The 16,663-nt window shown below is 45.1% G+C and overlaps 3 protein-coding genes across 5 annotated transcripts in view; 1 reads left to right on the forward strand and 2 right to left on the reverse strand.

Moving 5' to 3' along the window:
* wdr59 (WD repeat domain 59) overlaps positions 1 to 4,100 on the reverse strand; it is a 21,343-nt gene extending 17,243 nt beyond the window's left edge. For both annotated transcript variants that reach the window (XM_063480612.1, XM_063480621.1), the window contains exons 1-6: positions 4,032 to 4,100; positions 3,192 to 3,241; positions 2,361 to 2,496; positions 2,148 to 2,233; positions 1,990 to 2,070; positions 1,597 to 1,634 (exon numbers count right to left, since the gene is read on the reverse strand). In XM_063480612.1, coding sequence (XP_063336682.1) covers positions 1,597 to 1,634; positions 1,990 to 2,070; positions 2,148 to 2,233; positions 2,361 to 2,496; positions 3,192 to 3,241; positions 4,032 to 4,085 — 445 coding nt within the window. In that variant the 5' untranslated portion in view covers positions 4,086 to 4,100. The remainder of the gene's footprint in view (positions 1 to 1,596; positions 1,635 to 1,989; positions 2,071 to 2,147; positions 2,234 to 2,360; positions 2,497 to 3,191; positions 3,242 to 4,031) is intronic.
* A 367-nt stretch (positions 4,101 to 4,467) lies between these two features.
* Positions 4,468 to 10,551, forward strand: nob1 (NIN1 (RPN12) binding protein 1 homolog). 2 transcript variants are annotated; one of them, XM_063480640.1, is made up of 10 exons: positions 4,469 to 4,631; positions 5,167 to 5,299; positions 5,378 to 5,511; positions 5,746 to 5,817; positions 5,898 to 6,038; positions 7,375 to 7,506; positions 8,169 to 8,411; positions 8,557 to 8,654; positions 9,631 to 9,775; positions 9,921 to 10,551. In XM_063480640.1, exons 1-10 carry the CDS (start codon positions 4,563 to 4,565, stop codon positions 10,188 to 10,190), a joined length of 1,437 nt encoding a protein of 478 aa, XP_063336710.1. In that variant the 5' UTR covers positions 4,469 to 4,562; the 3' UTR covers positions 10,191 to 10,551. The 2 variants fall into 2 exon arrangements, with proteins under 2 accessions (XP_063336718.1, XP_063336710.1); XM_063480648.1 differs by lacking the exon at positions 7,375 to 7,506 and having other exon boundaries at positions 4,468 to 4,631.
* Positions 10,552 to 11,255: 704 nt separating this feature from the next.
* On the reverse strand, positions 11,256 to 15,910 carry cog8 (component of oligomeric golgi complex 8). Its single transcript, XM_063480630.1, has 5 exons — positions 15,480 to 15,910; positions 14,729 to 14,936; positions 13,343 to 14,167; positions 13,088 to 13,256; positions 11,256 to 12,540 (listed from the first exon to the last, which is right to left on the reverse strand). Exons 1-5 carry the CDS (start codon positions 15,806 to 15,808, stop codon positions 12,263 to 12,265), a joined length of 1,809 nt encoding a protein of 602 aa, XP_063336700.1. The 5' UTR covers positions 15,809 to 15,910; the 3' UTR covers positions 11,256 to 12,262.
* Between the last annotated feature and the right edge of the window lie 753 nt (positions 15,911 to 16,663).

A 16,663-nucleotide genomic window follows, 5' to 3' on the forward strand; every position in this document is an offset into this window, starting at 1 on the left:
GTTGTCCTGCTGGAAGGTGAACCTCCGCCCCAGTCTCAAGTCTTTTGCAGACTCCAAGAGGTTTTCTTCCAAGATTGCCCTGTATTTGGCTCCATCCATCTTCCCATCAACTCTGACCAGCTTCCCTGTCCCTGCTGAAGAGAAGCACCCCCAGAGCATGATGCTGCCACCACCATATTTGACAGTGGGGATGGTGTGTTCAGTGTGATGTGCAGTGTTATTTTTCCGCCACACATAGCGTTTTGCATTTTGGCCAAAAAGTTCCATTTTGGTCTCATCTGACCAGAGCACCTTCTTCCACATGTTGCTGTGTCCCCAACATGGCTTGTGGCAAACTGCAAACGGGACTTCTTATGGTTTTCTGTTAACAATGGCTTTCTTCTTGCCACTCCTCCATAAAGGCCAACTTTGTGCAGTGCATGACTAATAGTTGTCCTATGGACAGATTCCCCCACCTGAGCTGTAGATCTCTGCAGCTCGTCCAGAGTCACCATGGGCCTCTTGGCTGCATTTCTGATCAGCGCTCTCCTTGTTCGGCCTGTGAGTTTAGGTGGACGGCCTTGTCTTGGTATGTTTACAGTTGTGCCATACTCCTTCCATTTCTGAATGATCGCTTGAACAGTGCTCCATGGATGTTCAAGGCTTGGGAAATCTTTTTGTAGCCTAAGCCTGCTTTAAATGTCTCAATAACTTTATCCCTGACCTGTCTGGTGTCTAAATCCAATCGAGAATCTGTGGCAAGATCTGAAAACTGCTGTTCACAAACGCTGTCCATCTAATCTGACTGAGCTGGAGCTGTTTTGCAAAGAAGAATGGGCAAGGATTTCAGTCGCTAGATGTGCATAGCTGGTAGAGACATACCCTAAAAGACCGGCAGCTGTAATTGCAGCAAAAGGTGGTTCTACAAAGTATTGACTCAGGAGGCTGAATAATTACGCACACCCCACTTTTCAGTTATTTATTTGTAAAAAATGTTTGGAATCATGTCTGATTTTCGTTCCACTTCTCACGTGTACACCACTTTGTATTGGTCTTTCACGTGGAATTCCAATAAAATTGATTCATGTTTGTGGCTGTAACGTGACAAAATGTGGAAAAGTTCAAGGGGGCCGAATACTTTTGCAAGCCACTGTATAAATAAAGAAGTACTGTCCATTACCAGCTTGCACACATTTGCCTACATCTAAATGGAGACTTTTCAAGGATCACCTTAGAAGTTGACATGAAATCGTTTATAAATGATAATAAAGCTGAGACGTTACGCTGATGCAAAACTGAAAGTGTTGGAGAACAGGCAGTGAGGACGGTAAAGAGAAAAACATAAATGAATGAATTAATGAGCAAACAAAAACCTTGTTTGGTGTTTACATCGGTAAAGTCCGCGCTCTCTGCTCCGCCCTCTAGTTTAATCCTAAGCCCGACTCCATCAGGAGATCAGGCTTTCGTGGACGCGTCCCCTTATAGCACACAAACCAGCCTAACTCTGACTGACTGTGAGGAGGTCAGTTAAACTCAAACTGAATGTGTCAGCTGTGTGAGGTTCATGTGGACACTGACGGAGGACTTTGGAAACAGCCCGGCCCTTTAAATACTCACCGACCGCGGACAGCGCCAGCGTGGGTTTCCGAGTGTCTCTGTAGGGTCAAAGAATCAAAAATCACTCAGAAGTATTGTCGCGATCACCACTTTCCTGTGAGCTCTTAGCCTGACATCATCAGTTAGACTAAGTGGAGCCAGATAACAGAGAGATATCCTGGGTTTGTTAAACCAGCTTCGTAGTCCAGACCACGAATCAGGATAAAGATAATAAGGACATAATTTTTACGAAACTCGTCGTAAAAATTGAGAGGTGAGATTACGAAACTCGTCGTAATCACACCTGTTATATCAGGTTACATGATGTTAATGTGGGAACGTGTGAATATTTTGTCTTAGACAGATAATAATAAATAATAAACATGATGCTGGAAGGTCTTCCTTTGCTCTGACCTGGTGTCCCAGATGTAGATGTAGGTGTCCACGGAGCTGGTGACCAGGAACTCGGGTTCAAACCAGGACCAGTCCAGATCGCTGCGGACACAAACACATCAGTGAGGCCGGACCGCGTTTACCCGCTGATGGGTGCGTTTGATTTGATCTGCTGTTACCTGATGACCCGGGTGTGCCCCTGCAGGGAGGTGTGCGTTTCCCCGCAGCCGTCCCTCCACGAGTACAGATCCACCCGCTGGTTACTCTGAGGACAACACGCACACACAGAAATACACACTGGGAAACACACAAACCCTCCACTTTCTTTAGCTACACAACATTATTTCTGTTGCGATGATTTTATGATGAATTATTCTGGAGGTCTCACTCACAGAGGCGGCGAAGACGTGGGCCTCTGATCTGTGCGGGTTCCACTGGACCGTCCCCACGTCCCACTTACTCTGTCGCCCAATTTTCCGCGACGGTTCGGACGGCAACTCCAGGTTCACCAGGTACAGGAAGCGACGCCTGCAGCACGATTACGACGACAGACGGTAAAATCGTGTGAATTTAAAATCTTCAATCACAATAAAGATGTTTTTGTTTTTTAAATATTACAAAATTATGCTGCAGGAGGAATGAAGCATTTGTCACTGGAGAACAGGAACAACACAAATGAAGTAAAGATAAGAAAAATATATTATTTATTATTATCTCAATATCTGTATCTCATTTGTATCTCTTAATCTTAGATCATTTAAAATTTTATTACAGCTGACTTTGTCTCAGTGTTAACTTCTTATTAATAATAATTTTTTAAATTAATATTTGACTTTTCTTAACCAAAGTTTGACATTCTTGAAACTCTAAATAATGACATAAAAAAAAATTTTCATAGCTGCAAATTTCAAATGTTTTCATGTCATAAATCATAATGAAGTTGATTTTTTATATAAATATAAATCATTTTCACTTTTTTATCTTTATTAACTTTTTAATAATTTAAGTATCCCGTCATTCTGATACTAACTTATTATTAATATATTATTACTACACTTATGTTCTCTCAAACATTATTCTAGCTCAGCGAACAGAGCTGCTCTGAAACTGAATAATTAACTGACTAATGAATAATTACGAGCCTCTGATGTGACATTAAACACATTTCATTATTTGTTGTTTAAGAAAAAGGACTGTGGCGCGTTCAGGTGACCCAAACTTACCCGGACAGCACAGCGTGGGAGCCCAGGCAGTCCACGGACATGGCGGTGGCCTGAAAACACGAGACAAAAGCAGCAGTGACAGTTTTTTATTTTAGCTAACGTCATGTAATTTTCACTGTGCCTATTTTAGTGACAATCAAAATTCAAACAGAATTAAGAGAGATTTCCTCTCATCCAGAGCAGATGTGCTTTTCCCTGAATCAAATGTGAGATTAAGGACGAAGTAACCTTTGCTGCTGACACAACGAAGCTTTGAAGCTTTCAGGTGATATTAAATTACCCGATATGATCATTTATTATCAACTTCGTATCAGGTTCCGCTGATTCACAAAAAAATGTATCGTTTCTGTTTGTTTTACTATTACATATACAGATATTCAAAACTCATCAAAACTGTGAGGAGTCTGCGCTTTTAAAGTGACCAGAACAACTATTCAATCACCTGAATTGTTACTGATTAACTTCCTGATTGGCTGATTAATCACTCAGGCTGTGATTAACTTAATTTTCATTCTAATTGATCCACGTTCATTAATCTGGAGTTACTGTTTGTTTGTTGGATTATATTTATTTTGCCGAGTAATTCATTATTACATTTATAATCCTCCACACATTCGGTGCCACATACACAACTCTATCGATTAATCGATTAACAACATTAAACTGGATTGATCTACAACAAACACTAAGTCCGGGTGATTCAACTTGGACTGAGCTGCAGTTTTCTCTTTTACGAGACTTTAAACGCTCCCTGACCTGCGCGCGCAGGCGCTTCGTACAAACATGAAATTAAAAATATAAAAATAAAAATAAATAAAACTCTTAAAAAGAAAAACTCACCTGGGCGTCCCTAAACTCCACCACAACATTCTCACTGCTCCAGCGGGCCGCCATCTTTCTCCCTCTCCTACCGTCAACAAACACCACGTGACGCTAAAGTGACGTGACGTTTAGGACAGTGGGAACAACACGCAATAACAGACGCGATCCTCAGACTGTTCTGTTAATCATAAAAATGTAACCTTTTATTACGATGTTTTCCTTTATTTGCTTTTTAAATTTTATACTTTTGATGTTTGTGTCTCTTAGTAAACATGTACTATTGTTTTTTTTTAAATATCTTGAAGTCTGATTGGACTGTTAAAGGACAAAGTATATAATTACTGTATATAAAATATGAGTTAAATTAATATATCGATTAAAAATAATACACGAATTAAATAAGAAAACAAACGTTTCACTTTTTTAAAAACAACTTTAATGGTTAAGTTCAACTTTCCCACATGAATGACGTGTTTTCGGCTTCTACGTGTCACGAGTGTTTCCCCTCTCTTCTGATTGGTCGCTCGCGCTGCTGGTCACCAAACCAAGATGGCGACCACCCTGGTAGAGCATGTTGTCGCAGATGCAGGAGCGTTTTTAAAGAAAGCTCCTCTCCAGGTGAGTCTGTCCCTCCTGATACAGGTGGACCGGGTTGTGAAGGTGTGGGTGACCCGGGAGAGGGGCTTCAGAGACCGGGAGGTGTCAGCGAGGCGAGCCGGGGGGGAGAGGACTCAGCGTGGAGCTGGAGGCCAACAGGTCCCCGACAACAAACCGAGAAACCGGATCTTCTTCTGCTTTCACAGGGACAATAAATGATCCACGACCATAAAACTGAGTTAAATGTGTTAATCTGGTCCCGGATCTTTAATGTAGTCCAGAGAAAGGAGATCTGGATCGATGGTGTTCAAAGCATCACCTGATGCTGTAGTGCAGGTTTAAACGTAGATGGACGGGTTTTGGTCCGGATCTGGTCTCTGTTCTCAGACTATTAAAGGAGAAAAAACCTTGTTTAGCAAAATAAATATTCACTGGAACTTTAATGAAGATTTTAGCTTGAAGCGGATTAAAAAAAAAAGAATTCTGGCTGCTGCCACGATAAAGATGAGGCTGAAGCTTCCCGATGTTCTCTCACTCTGTTGGTTTTATTTGGTAGGAAATCGGCAGGAATATCTACACCCTGAAAGATGTGGTGGAAGAGATCCGAGACAAACCCACCAGGAGGAGCCTGGCCTTCCTGCCGTACCAGCTCCACTTTAAGGAACCTCATCCAGAGCACATCAGACACGGTGAGCGGGCGTCTGAATCCCATCCCTTTCCAAACCTCTTGTAAAGGTGTGATTTAACATCCTGGTGTCTGTTTTCAGTGACAGAGTTCTCCAAGAAGACCGGGGACTATCCGAGTCTCTCAGCCACCGACATCAAAGTCCTGGCTCTGACCTACCAGCTGGAGCTGGAGAACGTCGGCTCGCAGCACCTGAGGAAGGAGCCAGAGGTTAAGGTACCTGCAGCACACAGACTCGCTCTCCTGTTTGCTGTTTATTGCTAATGTGTTTAATATTTATGTATATTTTTACTCCTGTGCAGTTAGCGTCGCGTGTTGCACCCATACTTTTGTTGTACAGTGCCAATAAAGGGTTGTTCTATTCTATTCTTGACTCTGTACAGCAGACATGTAGAAGTTTAACTCCACACTGTGATAAACGCAGACTCCTCTGGTTATTTTCTGATCCAGGTGAACATTCAGAGCACACAGCGCCACCCCGAGACTCCGATGAACGTCGCCGGGTTCCACTTTCCTTCCAAGGTGAGAGTCGGACGCTCGTGTCAGCCGTCAGGCCGACGTGCAGTCAGGAACGTTTTCTCACTTTGTGTTTGCATCTTCAGAAACCTGCGGACAGCACGAATGTCCAACAGACGGAGACGGAAAAGAAGACGCAGAACGAGACCGACGGCGACGAGTTCAACAGCTTCCAGTTCTGGAGGGAGCCGCTGCCGGCCATCGATGACAAGCTGCTGGGTTTACTGGTGAGGAAGGAAACACAGCTGTCTTTGGTTCGATCGTAGATTGTTTTGAGACAGTAGCTTTAAAATAAGAAGTTTCTGTCGTTTAATTTTTGCATCTTTTCCTCATAATGTGAAATTATTTTAATCAGAAAACCAAATTTGAGAGATTTAGGAGAATCTGAATGTCACAGACCGTGTGACCAGAAATACTAGACTCCTTTCAAAGTGTTTAAAAATGGTATTTCCTTTCTTGTAAATCTCTCATTTCTTTACTCTGTCAGTTAAAATTTGGGAAAATCGGACGATATACCTTCTGCTGACCTTCGTCTGTGCTTAGTTTTTAAAATACAGAATTTTGAGCTTTGTTCTGATGTTGTTTCGGAGCTCGTGTTCATTTCCTCAGACTTTTTCTATTCTTTTGTATTTTTGATGCGACAAACGTTAAAAGCACGATAAGTGACGGTCTGAGATTTGATGCCGTGGTGAGAGGACGAGGAGCACCTGGACCTCATAGTCTCACCGACTCTCGCTGCAACGACTTCCTCAGAGGGTTTTAAATCCCTCTGCTGACTCTCACACAGACGTCTGTGTTTGCACAGATAGTTGCAATGCTCAGAACCTTTCCTCTGTGAACATGTGTTGAAGCGATCGTAGAAAACAGGCTTCTTGATCCTTGAAGTCGAGAATCTTCAGAAACCCAGATGAGCTGAGCTGCCTTTGTTACAAACACATACACATTCTCTCTGCCACTGATGAAACCAGCTCTATTATTCTGACTGTTGTAAGACCAAAGATTGCAAAGCAGAGTTTAAAGTAACATCCACAGAATAAAATCATGGAGGACGGACTCTGTGAGCTGCATGTGTGAATGTCTGTCCCCTCCCACAGCCAGTGGCGTGGTTCCACCTCTGAGCACAGAGGTTTTGTGGTGCTGTGTCTTTACTGGCTTTTTTTCCTGTGAAAACATGCGGAACTGGTTTGGAACATCCGTGCAGTGGTTGTTAGTCCTCCACACTGAAGGGAGCCAGCTAGGGTGCTTTGGGGATCCGACCAGAATACCTCCTGCACCGCTGCAGGTTAACTGTTTCACGGGAAACCCCAGGACAGAACCAGGACACACTGGAGAGGTTATAGCTCGCAGCCAGGTGGAAATTCCTGAGAAAATGTCTGGAGAGAGGAACATCTGTTTTTCCCCGGCCACTAAGGATGGATGGATGGAGGCATGGGTGGATGGATGGATGGACGGAGGCATGGATGGATGAATGGAGTTGGGTGCCGTGTTGTTGGAAAAGAGATTGTATCTCCAGGTTGTGCACGTAAACACAGCGTGTGTCTGTTATTGCTGCTGCTCTGTCAGGGTCCAGCGGAGGGTTTAAAATCGACAAAACAAGCGGACACACGGACGACTTCGGACGGAGACCAGTTCAGCAGCTTTCTGTTCTGGAGGGATCCGCTCCTGACCTTCAGCGATGAGCTGCTGGGTTTACTGGTGAGTTGAAAGGGAAGAATGTTTTCATGCTGGTAGTCTCGTAGAGCAGCTTTGCATGATTCACAGTTCAGAATAATCCTTTGTGTTACTCTGAGCCTCGGTTCAGCCCCTCAGTGAGCGCTCGTAGCAGACTGTGACAGGCTCGTGTCACCGGCTGCAGTTTGCAGGAGACTTCATTCATATTTAAAGGAGCCTCCGTGAGACTTTGAGGGCTGCAGGCGTCTTTGTGTTTGCATGGTTTCACACGCCAGTCAGACTCTAGTGCATCAGTGCATTACCCTTTTATTTCTGTTGTTTTGACTGTTTTGTGTTGCAGCCTCTGAACATCATGCGCATGCCCACCACCTGCTGCATCCCGCAGCACATTTCAAGAGAAAAAGTAGTTCAAGTGTGATCTGAGGTCTTATTCTTGTAATGTGTAAATAGTGAATCGCGTGGAAAACGTTCCTGACGTTCCTGACGTTCCTGACGTTCCTGACGTTGATGGTGCGGGATAAATTGGGTTTCCTCCTCAACATCAGTGATTTAAAGGTCTCTCTCCGTAGGAAAGGACGCATGTGAGAGGAAGCAAGGAGACAAAGGAGGAATTTTACATCTCATTGAGTCATAACTTCTGTCACCCGTCAGACTGCAGTGATGATGATGATGATGTTTGTTTACAGAAAGAGGGCAACGAATCACCACAGACAGAGAAGAGGGCGGAGCAAAGGATGTCGGGGGGCCAATCGGACGATGAGGACAAAGAGAACGAGCCTGATGACGAAGATGACGAGGAGAACGATGATGACGATGGAGGAGGATGGATCACTCCCGGTAACATCAAACAAGTGAAGATGGACTCTGCTGATTGGACGGCTCCAGCTGACATCAAAGTCGGCTGTCTCACCACCGACTTCGCCATGCAGGTAACGGATGCAGGAGACGGTGCATTCGCTGTTTTTCACCTTCTGTCTAAATGTTTCTGTGAATGGTTTCAGTAAACCGCTGCGTGAATAAATATTCTCCTGCTTTACCCTGAACTTCAAAAAGCTTTCCCTGTCTGTTTCCCAGAACGTTCTCATTCAGATCGGACTTCACGTTCTCTCTGTGAACGGGATGCTGATCAAACAGGCGAGGAACTACATCCTGAGATGTCACGCCTGCTTCAAGTGAGTCCGAACAAATTTAACAAAACCTCTTCAGGCGGAGGCTGAAAGGGAGGCAGCTCGAATACGTTCCAATGAAAAATCCAAAACAATACGACATTTAAAACATTTAAATTTATATCAAGAATAGAATAAAGGTGCTGAATAAGTGGAAATGTCAGGGCTGCTTTATTAAAAGAATAAAAAAGTACAATAAAAATAAATTAATACATAATTAAATAAAATGTACAAAGTCAATGAAAGGAATAAAAATAAATAAATAAATGTATTAAATTGCTCCTTGAATAAAAATTCCCAGAACTGCTTGAGTAGGTTAAAATAAAAATAATAAAACACAATAAAAATTATGCTTACATAGATTGGTAAGAAAATAAATATGAAAAAAAGGTTAAAAAATTATAGAAAAAAATATAATAAAGGTGCTCCAGAGATACAGATGTAAATAAGCTTTAGTAAAGGTCAAAATAAAACATCATGTAAAAATCTGAATGTAATCCATTAAAGTGGCTCTACACCAGGGGTGAAGAACTGCAGGCCTCGAGGGCCGGCGTCCTGCAGGTGTTAGATCTCACCCTGGGCCAACACACCTGAATCAAATGATTAGTTCATTACCTGGTTTCTGGAGAACTTCCCGACATGTTGAGGAGGTCATGTAGACATTTAAATCAGCTGTGTTGGATCAAGGACACATCTAAACCCTGCAGGACACCGGCCCTCGAGGCCTGGAGTTCGCCCACGCCTGCTTTAAGAAAAAGCACAGATGTTAAAGTGGATCAGAATGATGGAGCGTGGAGTGCAGGGTTGGAACAAACTTAACATGAGAGGACAGATGTTCCTCAGATGGACAGATGTGTTCTTTAGTTTTCAGAATGTTGTGACCTGTCGTGTTCTTAGAGGCTGTAAGGAGAATAAAGTGAGGGGCTTTCACAGTTGGGTCGCCCGTGCAGGAGCATTGACCTGTTAAATGTTTCGATTCCAGGACGACGAGCGACATGAACAAAGCTTTCTGTCCTCACTGCGGGAACAGAACCCTGAAGAAGCTGGCTGTGACGGTGAACGAGGACGGCAGCATGCAGATGCATTTCTCCAAAAACCCCAAAGTGCTGAATCCCAGAGGGCTCCGGGTGAGACGCAGCGTTTTATCACTTCTAAAACGACTTTGTGTTCGCACTGCAGCGTAAATCGTTTTTTCAGACTGTTGACCGCTTCAGTTCTGCCTGAGTCGGGTCTAAACGTCCTAAACCTGACCGCTGCCGTCTTGTGTTTCAGCACACGCTGCCTCTGCCTCAGGGGGGCAAACACTCCACCAACCCCCACCTGGTGGAGGACCAGCGCTTCCCCCAGCAGAGGCTCTCCCAGAAGGCTCGCCAGAAGACCGACGTCTTCAACCCGGACTACGTGGCCGGAGCGTCGCCGTTCTGTGAGAACGACATCTACAGCCGAGCCGCCAACCTGCAGATCAGAGACAGCCAGTGTGGCGGCGGCAGGAGGCGGACCAACCCCAACGCCACCCGCAGGAAGTTCATCAAGAAGAAGTAAAGATGGCGAGCATGCATCGTATTTAAATTAAATTAAAGGACCATCATTTCCCAAATCGTCCATCAGCTCGCGTGCGACAGATTAACTCACCAGGTCTTCTGGTGCGTTCATGGACAGTCAGACATCCAAGACATAAGGATTAACTACAGCTCTAAACACGGTGTTCACAGCAGAAGAGACGAGCGTGACAGCCAGAGGAAGCTGATGACACTCAGCGACACACGGGCAAATTAACTGCTGGCAGCACGAGTGAATCTAAGAATACCAGCTCCAGATTATTACAGATTACATATCATCCCTTATGGAACGAGCCAGAATAATAAATACATTAAAAGTGTGTGAAATTTCACATCAGTGTCTGTTTCTGCTCATTACCTCCACCATAGAGGCAGAGCGTTCTCGGTCTGCAGGGCGACGGCGTGATACAGAGATTCTGCTACATATCAGGATTTCTGAGTGAAGAAGGAAAAAAATATTCCTGCAAAAAAAAAAAAAAATCAGACCTGGAAGCTGAGCTCTGCTCCTAAACACCCACTGCTGCAGAGGTTTCTCCTCCAGTCGATTAGATAAAGGACGGCAGAGGTGGCTGAACATCTGTAAGAGTAAACGGCAGGACTGAACGGACCAATCACGGTCACTCTGGGCTACGCGGATACAGCGTGCAGGTGCACATCAGGTTCAGAAGGGTTTAAACAACGACTAAGGTGTAAATTCTACTTCCTTCAAATTTTACCAGACATAATATTCTTATTAAAATATTTCTTATTTATTTTAGAGAGCAGTGAAACCTTTCACAGCTTTAACTACGTTATAGTGTGAGCACAGCTCAGTGTTTATGGCTGATCTTCACTATTTTACATCTTTATGGTAAAAACATCATGAGTATGTAGAAACATTTTGAACTGTCCTGTAACGTCGGGGTCCTGCACTGAAAAACACAAACTGACTTCTCTGCAGTTTTCACACTTTGTAAAGCCGGACCAAACGTGACCCTTCACTGGGCTGCCTCTGGGCCCGAGGGCCACATGTTTGACATAAATAAACTTTATTATTGATTACAATTTCATGCTTTGACGTGTGGTTAAACAGTGAGTAACATCACTGTGTGCCGCATAGTGCTGGACCTTTTACGTCTTTATCTTCTCGTTGCACCTTGTGAGTCATTGAAGTTGTGTCAGAAATGCTGTGTTTCTATGGTAACACAGCATTACATCATTGAATGTCCCGTCGCTGTCTGACAGTAAAATTACACAAAAACCAACGATTCAAACACGACGCAGAGGGAGAACATGATCACTGGAAGGTTTACATTTTTAAACAGGAAAATAAGACCTAATGTCTCCGGTCCAAACACTAGTCCTACTCAGGTAGGTGTAGTATGGCTGTTAGTTGGTGGAAGTAGCGGCCCATGAGGTGCTCACCTGTAGATCTTTGAAGGTGGAGATCAGCTCAGAGACTGACCGTGACTGTGCAGAAACTGCAGTACGCTCCTTTAAACATGAGACTGACTCGTCAATATAATTGATCTTTATTGATTTCCAATGAGTCTTTGAATCAAGGTGAAAGATTTAAGTGTCCAGACAGTTTTTAACAAACCCACCATGTAAATCAGACACAGCTGATGGACTACAACTCCCAGCTGATGGACTACAACTGCCAGCTGCCTCAGCAGAAAAAGCTCAAAGATGAGGCCCGACGCTGGATGAAAATGCAGAGTCAGTTTCTGCCCTTCAGGACTTTCCTATCAATAAACCAAACTTGTGGTTTTCTCAGATTTCTGACACGGTACCAGGAAAACACAAACATTCAGTTTTTCCTTCTTAAAGGACGAGAACGAGCTGAAGATCTCCGAGAGCCGAGTTAAAATCAGGTGGACTCCATCATCGATGGAAAATGAAGCAAACTAAACTATTTGCTTATTTTCCTTCTATGTTAGCGAGTAAACCTTTAAATAAGAGAAGAAATGTCACCATTAAAGCCTTTTTCTCACATATATAAAAATATTTTAATGCTTCAGTTTTGACAGATGTCCGTCACAGGATACAGTTTACAGAGCGAGCGTTTCCTCGCCTTCACTCCTCGTCCTGCTTCGGCTCTTCAAACTCTGTCTTTGTCAGTTCAGCTCCGGGTTTTGAGTCTCTGACATCGGATGGGGTCGGCGCCGAGTCTGGATCTGCTGCCGGTTCTTTGGGCTCCATGTCAAACGTCAGGCTGCTCAATTCAGCCGTAATGTCGACCTCTGGCAACGGCGGCTCCTTCTGAGGAAGCAGGAAGTCCAGAGGCTCGAGGACTGCGGCGAGGTCGATGGAGCCCAGATGGCCGTACTTATGCAGCTGGGTAGGAGGAACACCTGCGGAGAGACAACCAGGATCCGATTCAGACTAAACTCTGCTGCTCAGCACTTCTTAAGCTATTTTAGCCATTACAATGAATAACTTTGAGATAAGAGTCCAGGTCAAAAAAAGAAAAAGAGGTTAAAGATTTTTTCTCTTTTAAATTAATTTTGTGAAGTTTTCTTTTCATTGACTGATTGGACCAAAAGTTCAACTTTACTACACAAAAAAAGCTTGTGTGGTGATTTTGTGGTTTTATTAGTGCCCCCTACAGGCTGAAGCAGTCATTACTCCAAATTCAGACCATGGTTTCACAAACGTCCCAGTGGCTACGCCCATCTTTTATATACAGTCTACAATATACGTTCATGCGGTTTCCAGCCCGAGACCAAATGTGACCAACAAGAACAACAACGCAAGGACAACAGTTTTAAACTGAGACCACATTATTGGAATAACGACTTCACTTCCAGGCCCGTTGTTAAACTTCTTCAGCATTACTGCGTCCATTTTAAACCGAAGAAACGAACAAAGTGGAACCCAGACGTTGCTGCGAGTCCTCACCCAGGATGAGAGCGAGCTGAGCCGGTGGAAACAGGACCTGCAGGCAGCGGTTCAGGAAGGGCAGCAGGTCTTCAGCGTACGCACAGCAGAACTGAATAAACAGCTCCTTCTCCCGGCTGCTGAAGGCCGTCTCCTCCGCCCGGTGAAACACCAGAATCTGACGGGTCACCTGACAAAAAACGACACCGTCAGCAGCTGTTAATCCAGCATCAGTCTGACTTTAACCCAGATTACACCAAAGATCCAGCTGCTCACCATCTTTAGGGCTTCCTCCAGGCATTTGGTGACATTCTCCACCACTCCGATGGGGCAGCAGAGGCGGAGGTCGTTGAAGGCCGTCAGGATGTTGTTGAGAAAGCAGGCGAGCGGCTGGAAGTCCAGCAGGGACATTGGGGGCTGCAGGGTGCCGGGCTGCGGGGCGGGGGCTACGACGGGGATGGTCCCTGCCAGCACTGAGGGCAGGGCGATGAGGGTATACAGGTTCATGTCCTCCTGGAACTTTTCCACCGCCTCCTGCACGGCTCCGCGGAACGTGTCCACCGCCACTCGCTGGAACATGGGCGCCAGCTGCCCGCGGAAGTCCGCCCCCACCCTGCTGAAGGACAAACCGAAGTACATGCACTGACCCAGCAGGGAGTCCAGGCGGCTGCCCACGCCCCGCTGCAGGTCCCTCTCTAAGGTCTCCAGGAACTCTGCCACCTTGTGCACCACCCAGCCGTGGAAGATGGCGCCCTCGTTCACAGCCATGAGCCCACCGGCGGGGGGCACTAGCGGATCCTCGTCAGAGAAGATGGCTCTGTACTGGGTGATGATGTCAAACAGGTGCACCCTGCAGGCCTCGATGGTCTTGGTGATGTGAAAGTAAGCATCGTTTTCAGGGATGGCGGCGAGGATGGAGTGTAGCCAAGTGCTGCGAGCCTGCAGGAACTTCACCCGCAGCTCCGCCTCCGTGAACACGTCCATACGCCGCAGGTAACCGATGACGCGGAGGCACACGGGAAGCTGGGAGTTGCTGCGGAGCTGCTGCAACAGCTGGTTGAGCATCAGCTGAGCCGACTGACGCACTTCACGCACGATACCCTAAAGATGGAGAAGGTCAAAGGTTAGAGGAGACGAAACATTAGATGTTCTCCACAGTGACCTTTTCTGTTTTATATCTCGCAAAGAGAAAGTTTCTCAACTGTTTTTCTCCAGTTTTTGTCAATTTAGAGTTTAAACTAGCGATTTCCAGCCTGTACCTGAACCTGAGCCCCATCAACACACCTCCCGTAGTCACATTTTAGCCTTTTCACCTTCTCTGAAAGCCTGCTTTATTCCAGCTGGCCAACACCTGGAAGCCTGCTGAGGGGCAACACCCAGAGCTTGTTAGCTGTGCACGTAACAAAAGAAAACTGAGTATTCAGAGCGGTCTGAAGCCTGAGCTGTTTAATTCTCTTCACACGTGTAATTGTTTATTTGAACATTTTTTCTCAAACATCACACAACAGAAAATCTAAGAAAAGTAAAGTTTATTTAGCCCTAACAGTTCATTTTCTTAAATAATATTTAGAGTTTCATTCAGGCAGCGTGACTAACAGGCTGAAATGGAAAAACCCCAAACACACCCGCTTTTTGGTCTTCGTCAGCCCGGTCTGGACTCACCTGGATGACGGGCAGCGACGAGTGTTTCTTCTCCAGCCTTTTCACGTATGCCGCCAGCTCCAGAGCCTCTTCGTAGTAGCCGTTGCGGACGCAGGTGTCCATGAGCTGAGGGATCTCCAGAATCTCCAGGATCTCCGTGTGGCGGTTCAGAGTGAGGCTGTTCATCCGGCGGCTTGCTCCGATCTCCTCCGCCTCCTTCATGAAGTGCCTGAAAACAAAATGAGCCCCCAAAGCTCAGAGAGACAGCACAACAGCAAAAACACAACTATGTGTAACACGTGACAATTTATAGCTCTAAGAACCTTTTATTATCTTTCATTAATGTTCCCAGTCTTTAGTTTTGTTCTGGTTGTGGCTAAAGTCTGACTGCCTGTTTTTTATTCTGAAAGGAGGCTGACGAGCCAGCTCAAAGGAAATTAATCTGCTGCTGTTTTATTCCCAGTCAATTCACCTTCTGTGGCATATTCCAAAGAAAATAACTAAGTTATTCACTTTGATTCTTTTTATTTTTCTGTATTTAAATATTTTGAATTTAAAGGCAGGTTGTGATCCTACAGTGAGCTACAATAATAATAATCTGCATCTCTCTCCTTGATCAGTTCATCCTGTGTGCTTTTTAAAAAATATCTGAAGTTTTTATTAACCTAACAGTAAATTATGACACTTCAGGTGTTTTATAGACCCCGTGTTAATCGATTAAACCAGTAACAGTTTCCTCCTGCTGACATCCCCTCCACAGGGAGCCACCGACCTGCAATTCTCTCCGAAGCGGGGCAGCTTGTCCAGCAGCCGGGACACGCTGCTCTCCACCCGGCCGAAGTCCCGGTAGATGTGCTCGGTGCAGTCGGCGGTGCGGATGAAGGTCTGGTAGTTGGAGAAGGCCAGCTCCCGGGTCTGCTGTAGGATCTGAGCCCGCTCCTCCGCCAGCCTCTCCGGCTCCCGGCCCAGCTTCTCCACCCCGAAGGAGCTGAGCTCCGACAGGTAGGCCGCGAAGTCCGGGTTGTCCCTCCAGCTGTCCGGGAAGCTGTCCTTAAAGATGGACGCCAGGATGCTCTCATCCTCCACGTCCACCGCCGCCATGTTTACCGCTGCAGATTCACGGAGTCCCGGTTCATAAACTGACAGATTTCCTGGTTGTAAACAACCGGAACATCCAGCGCTGACGAACACGTCCCGGTTCTTCTTCTTCTCCTTCTGACACGTGTCAAAAAAGCTTAAAGGTGAAATACTGCCACCTGCCGGTGTTGTGCCAAAAATGATTTCCGAAGTTTCTTTGTTTTTGTTTTGTTTTGAATGTATATACGAAATACATAGAATATATTTGTGACTCTGATTTATTGAGTTATCATATCTATTTTGTCCTTTTTGGTCACTTAAATCTGTTACTGATGTTACTGATAGTGAACTTTATTTTATTCATAAGGTTAGTTAGTAGAGTTGCCAACCGTGCTGTAAAAACGGAATCGTCCTGTATTCAGAGAAAATATTACGCGTTTCGTATTGAGCTGAGAAGGAACACAGTTTGTCCCGAACTTCAGCTAGAATGGAAAAAGACACAAAGCTGGAGTTATTCTGCTCTTTACGCTGCACAGCTGCCTCTTCTTCGCTCATTCAATCATAAAACTGATCAATGATCAGCTGATCGACTTTTCTCTCTTGTTTGTTTATCGCCCACTTTGCGCCAGAAAGAAAAAACCAGCGGATGTGGCGCTAAACAGCAGCAGCACGTTTAAACTTGATCAGCTGTTGTTAGAATTTATTTAATATTAATTTCTAGTATCAGCTGATGTTTGCTGGAGCCACAGCTGTAAAAGCTGCTGGTCATGATGTCGGTTTGGATATGTGGTGAGAGGGAAACATGAAGATGAAACCAGGAGATGTCCTTACTGAATCATCAGAGCTGAACAGGTGATGGAGAAACAGGTTTACCTTTTA

The sequence above is a fragment of the Pelmatolapia mariae genome, linkage group LG1 (assembly GCF_036321145.2).
Source record: "Pelmatolapia mariae isolate MD_Pm_ZW linkage group LG1, Pm_UMD_F_2, whole genome shotgun sequence".
NCBI lineage: Eukaryota > Metazoa > Chordata > Actinopteri > Cichliformes > Cichlidae > Pelmatolapia > Pelmatolapia mariae.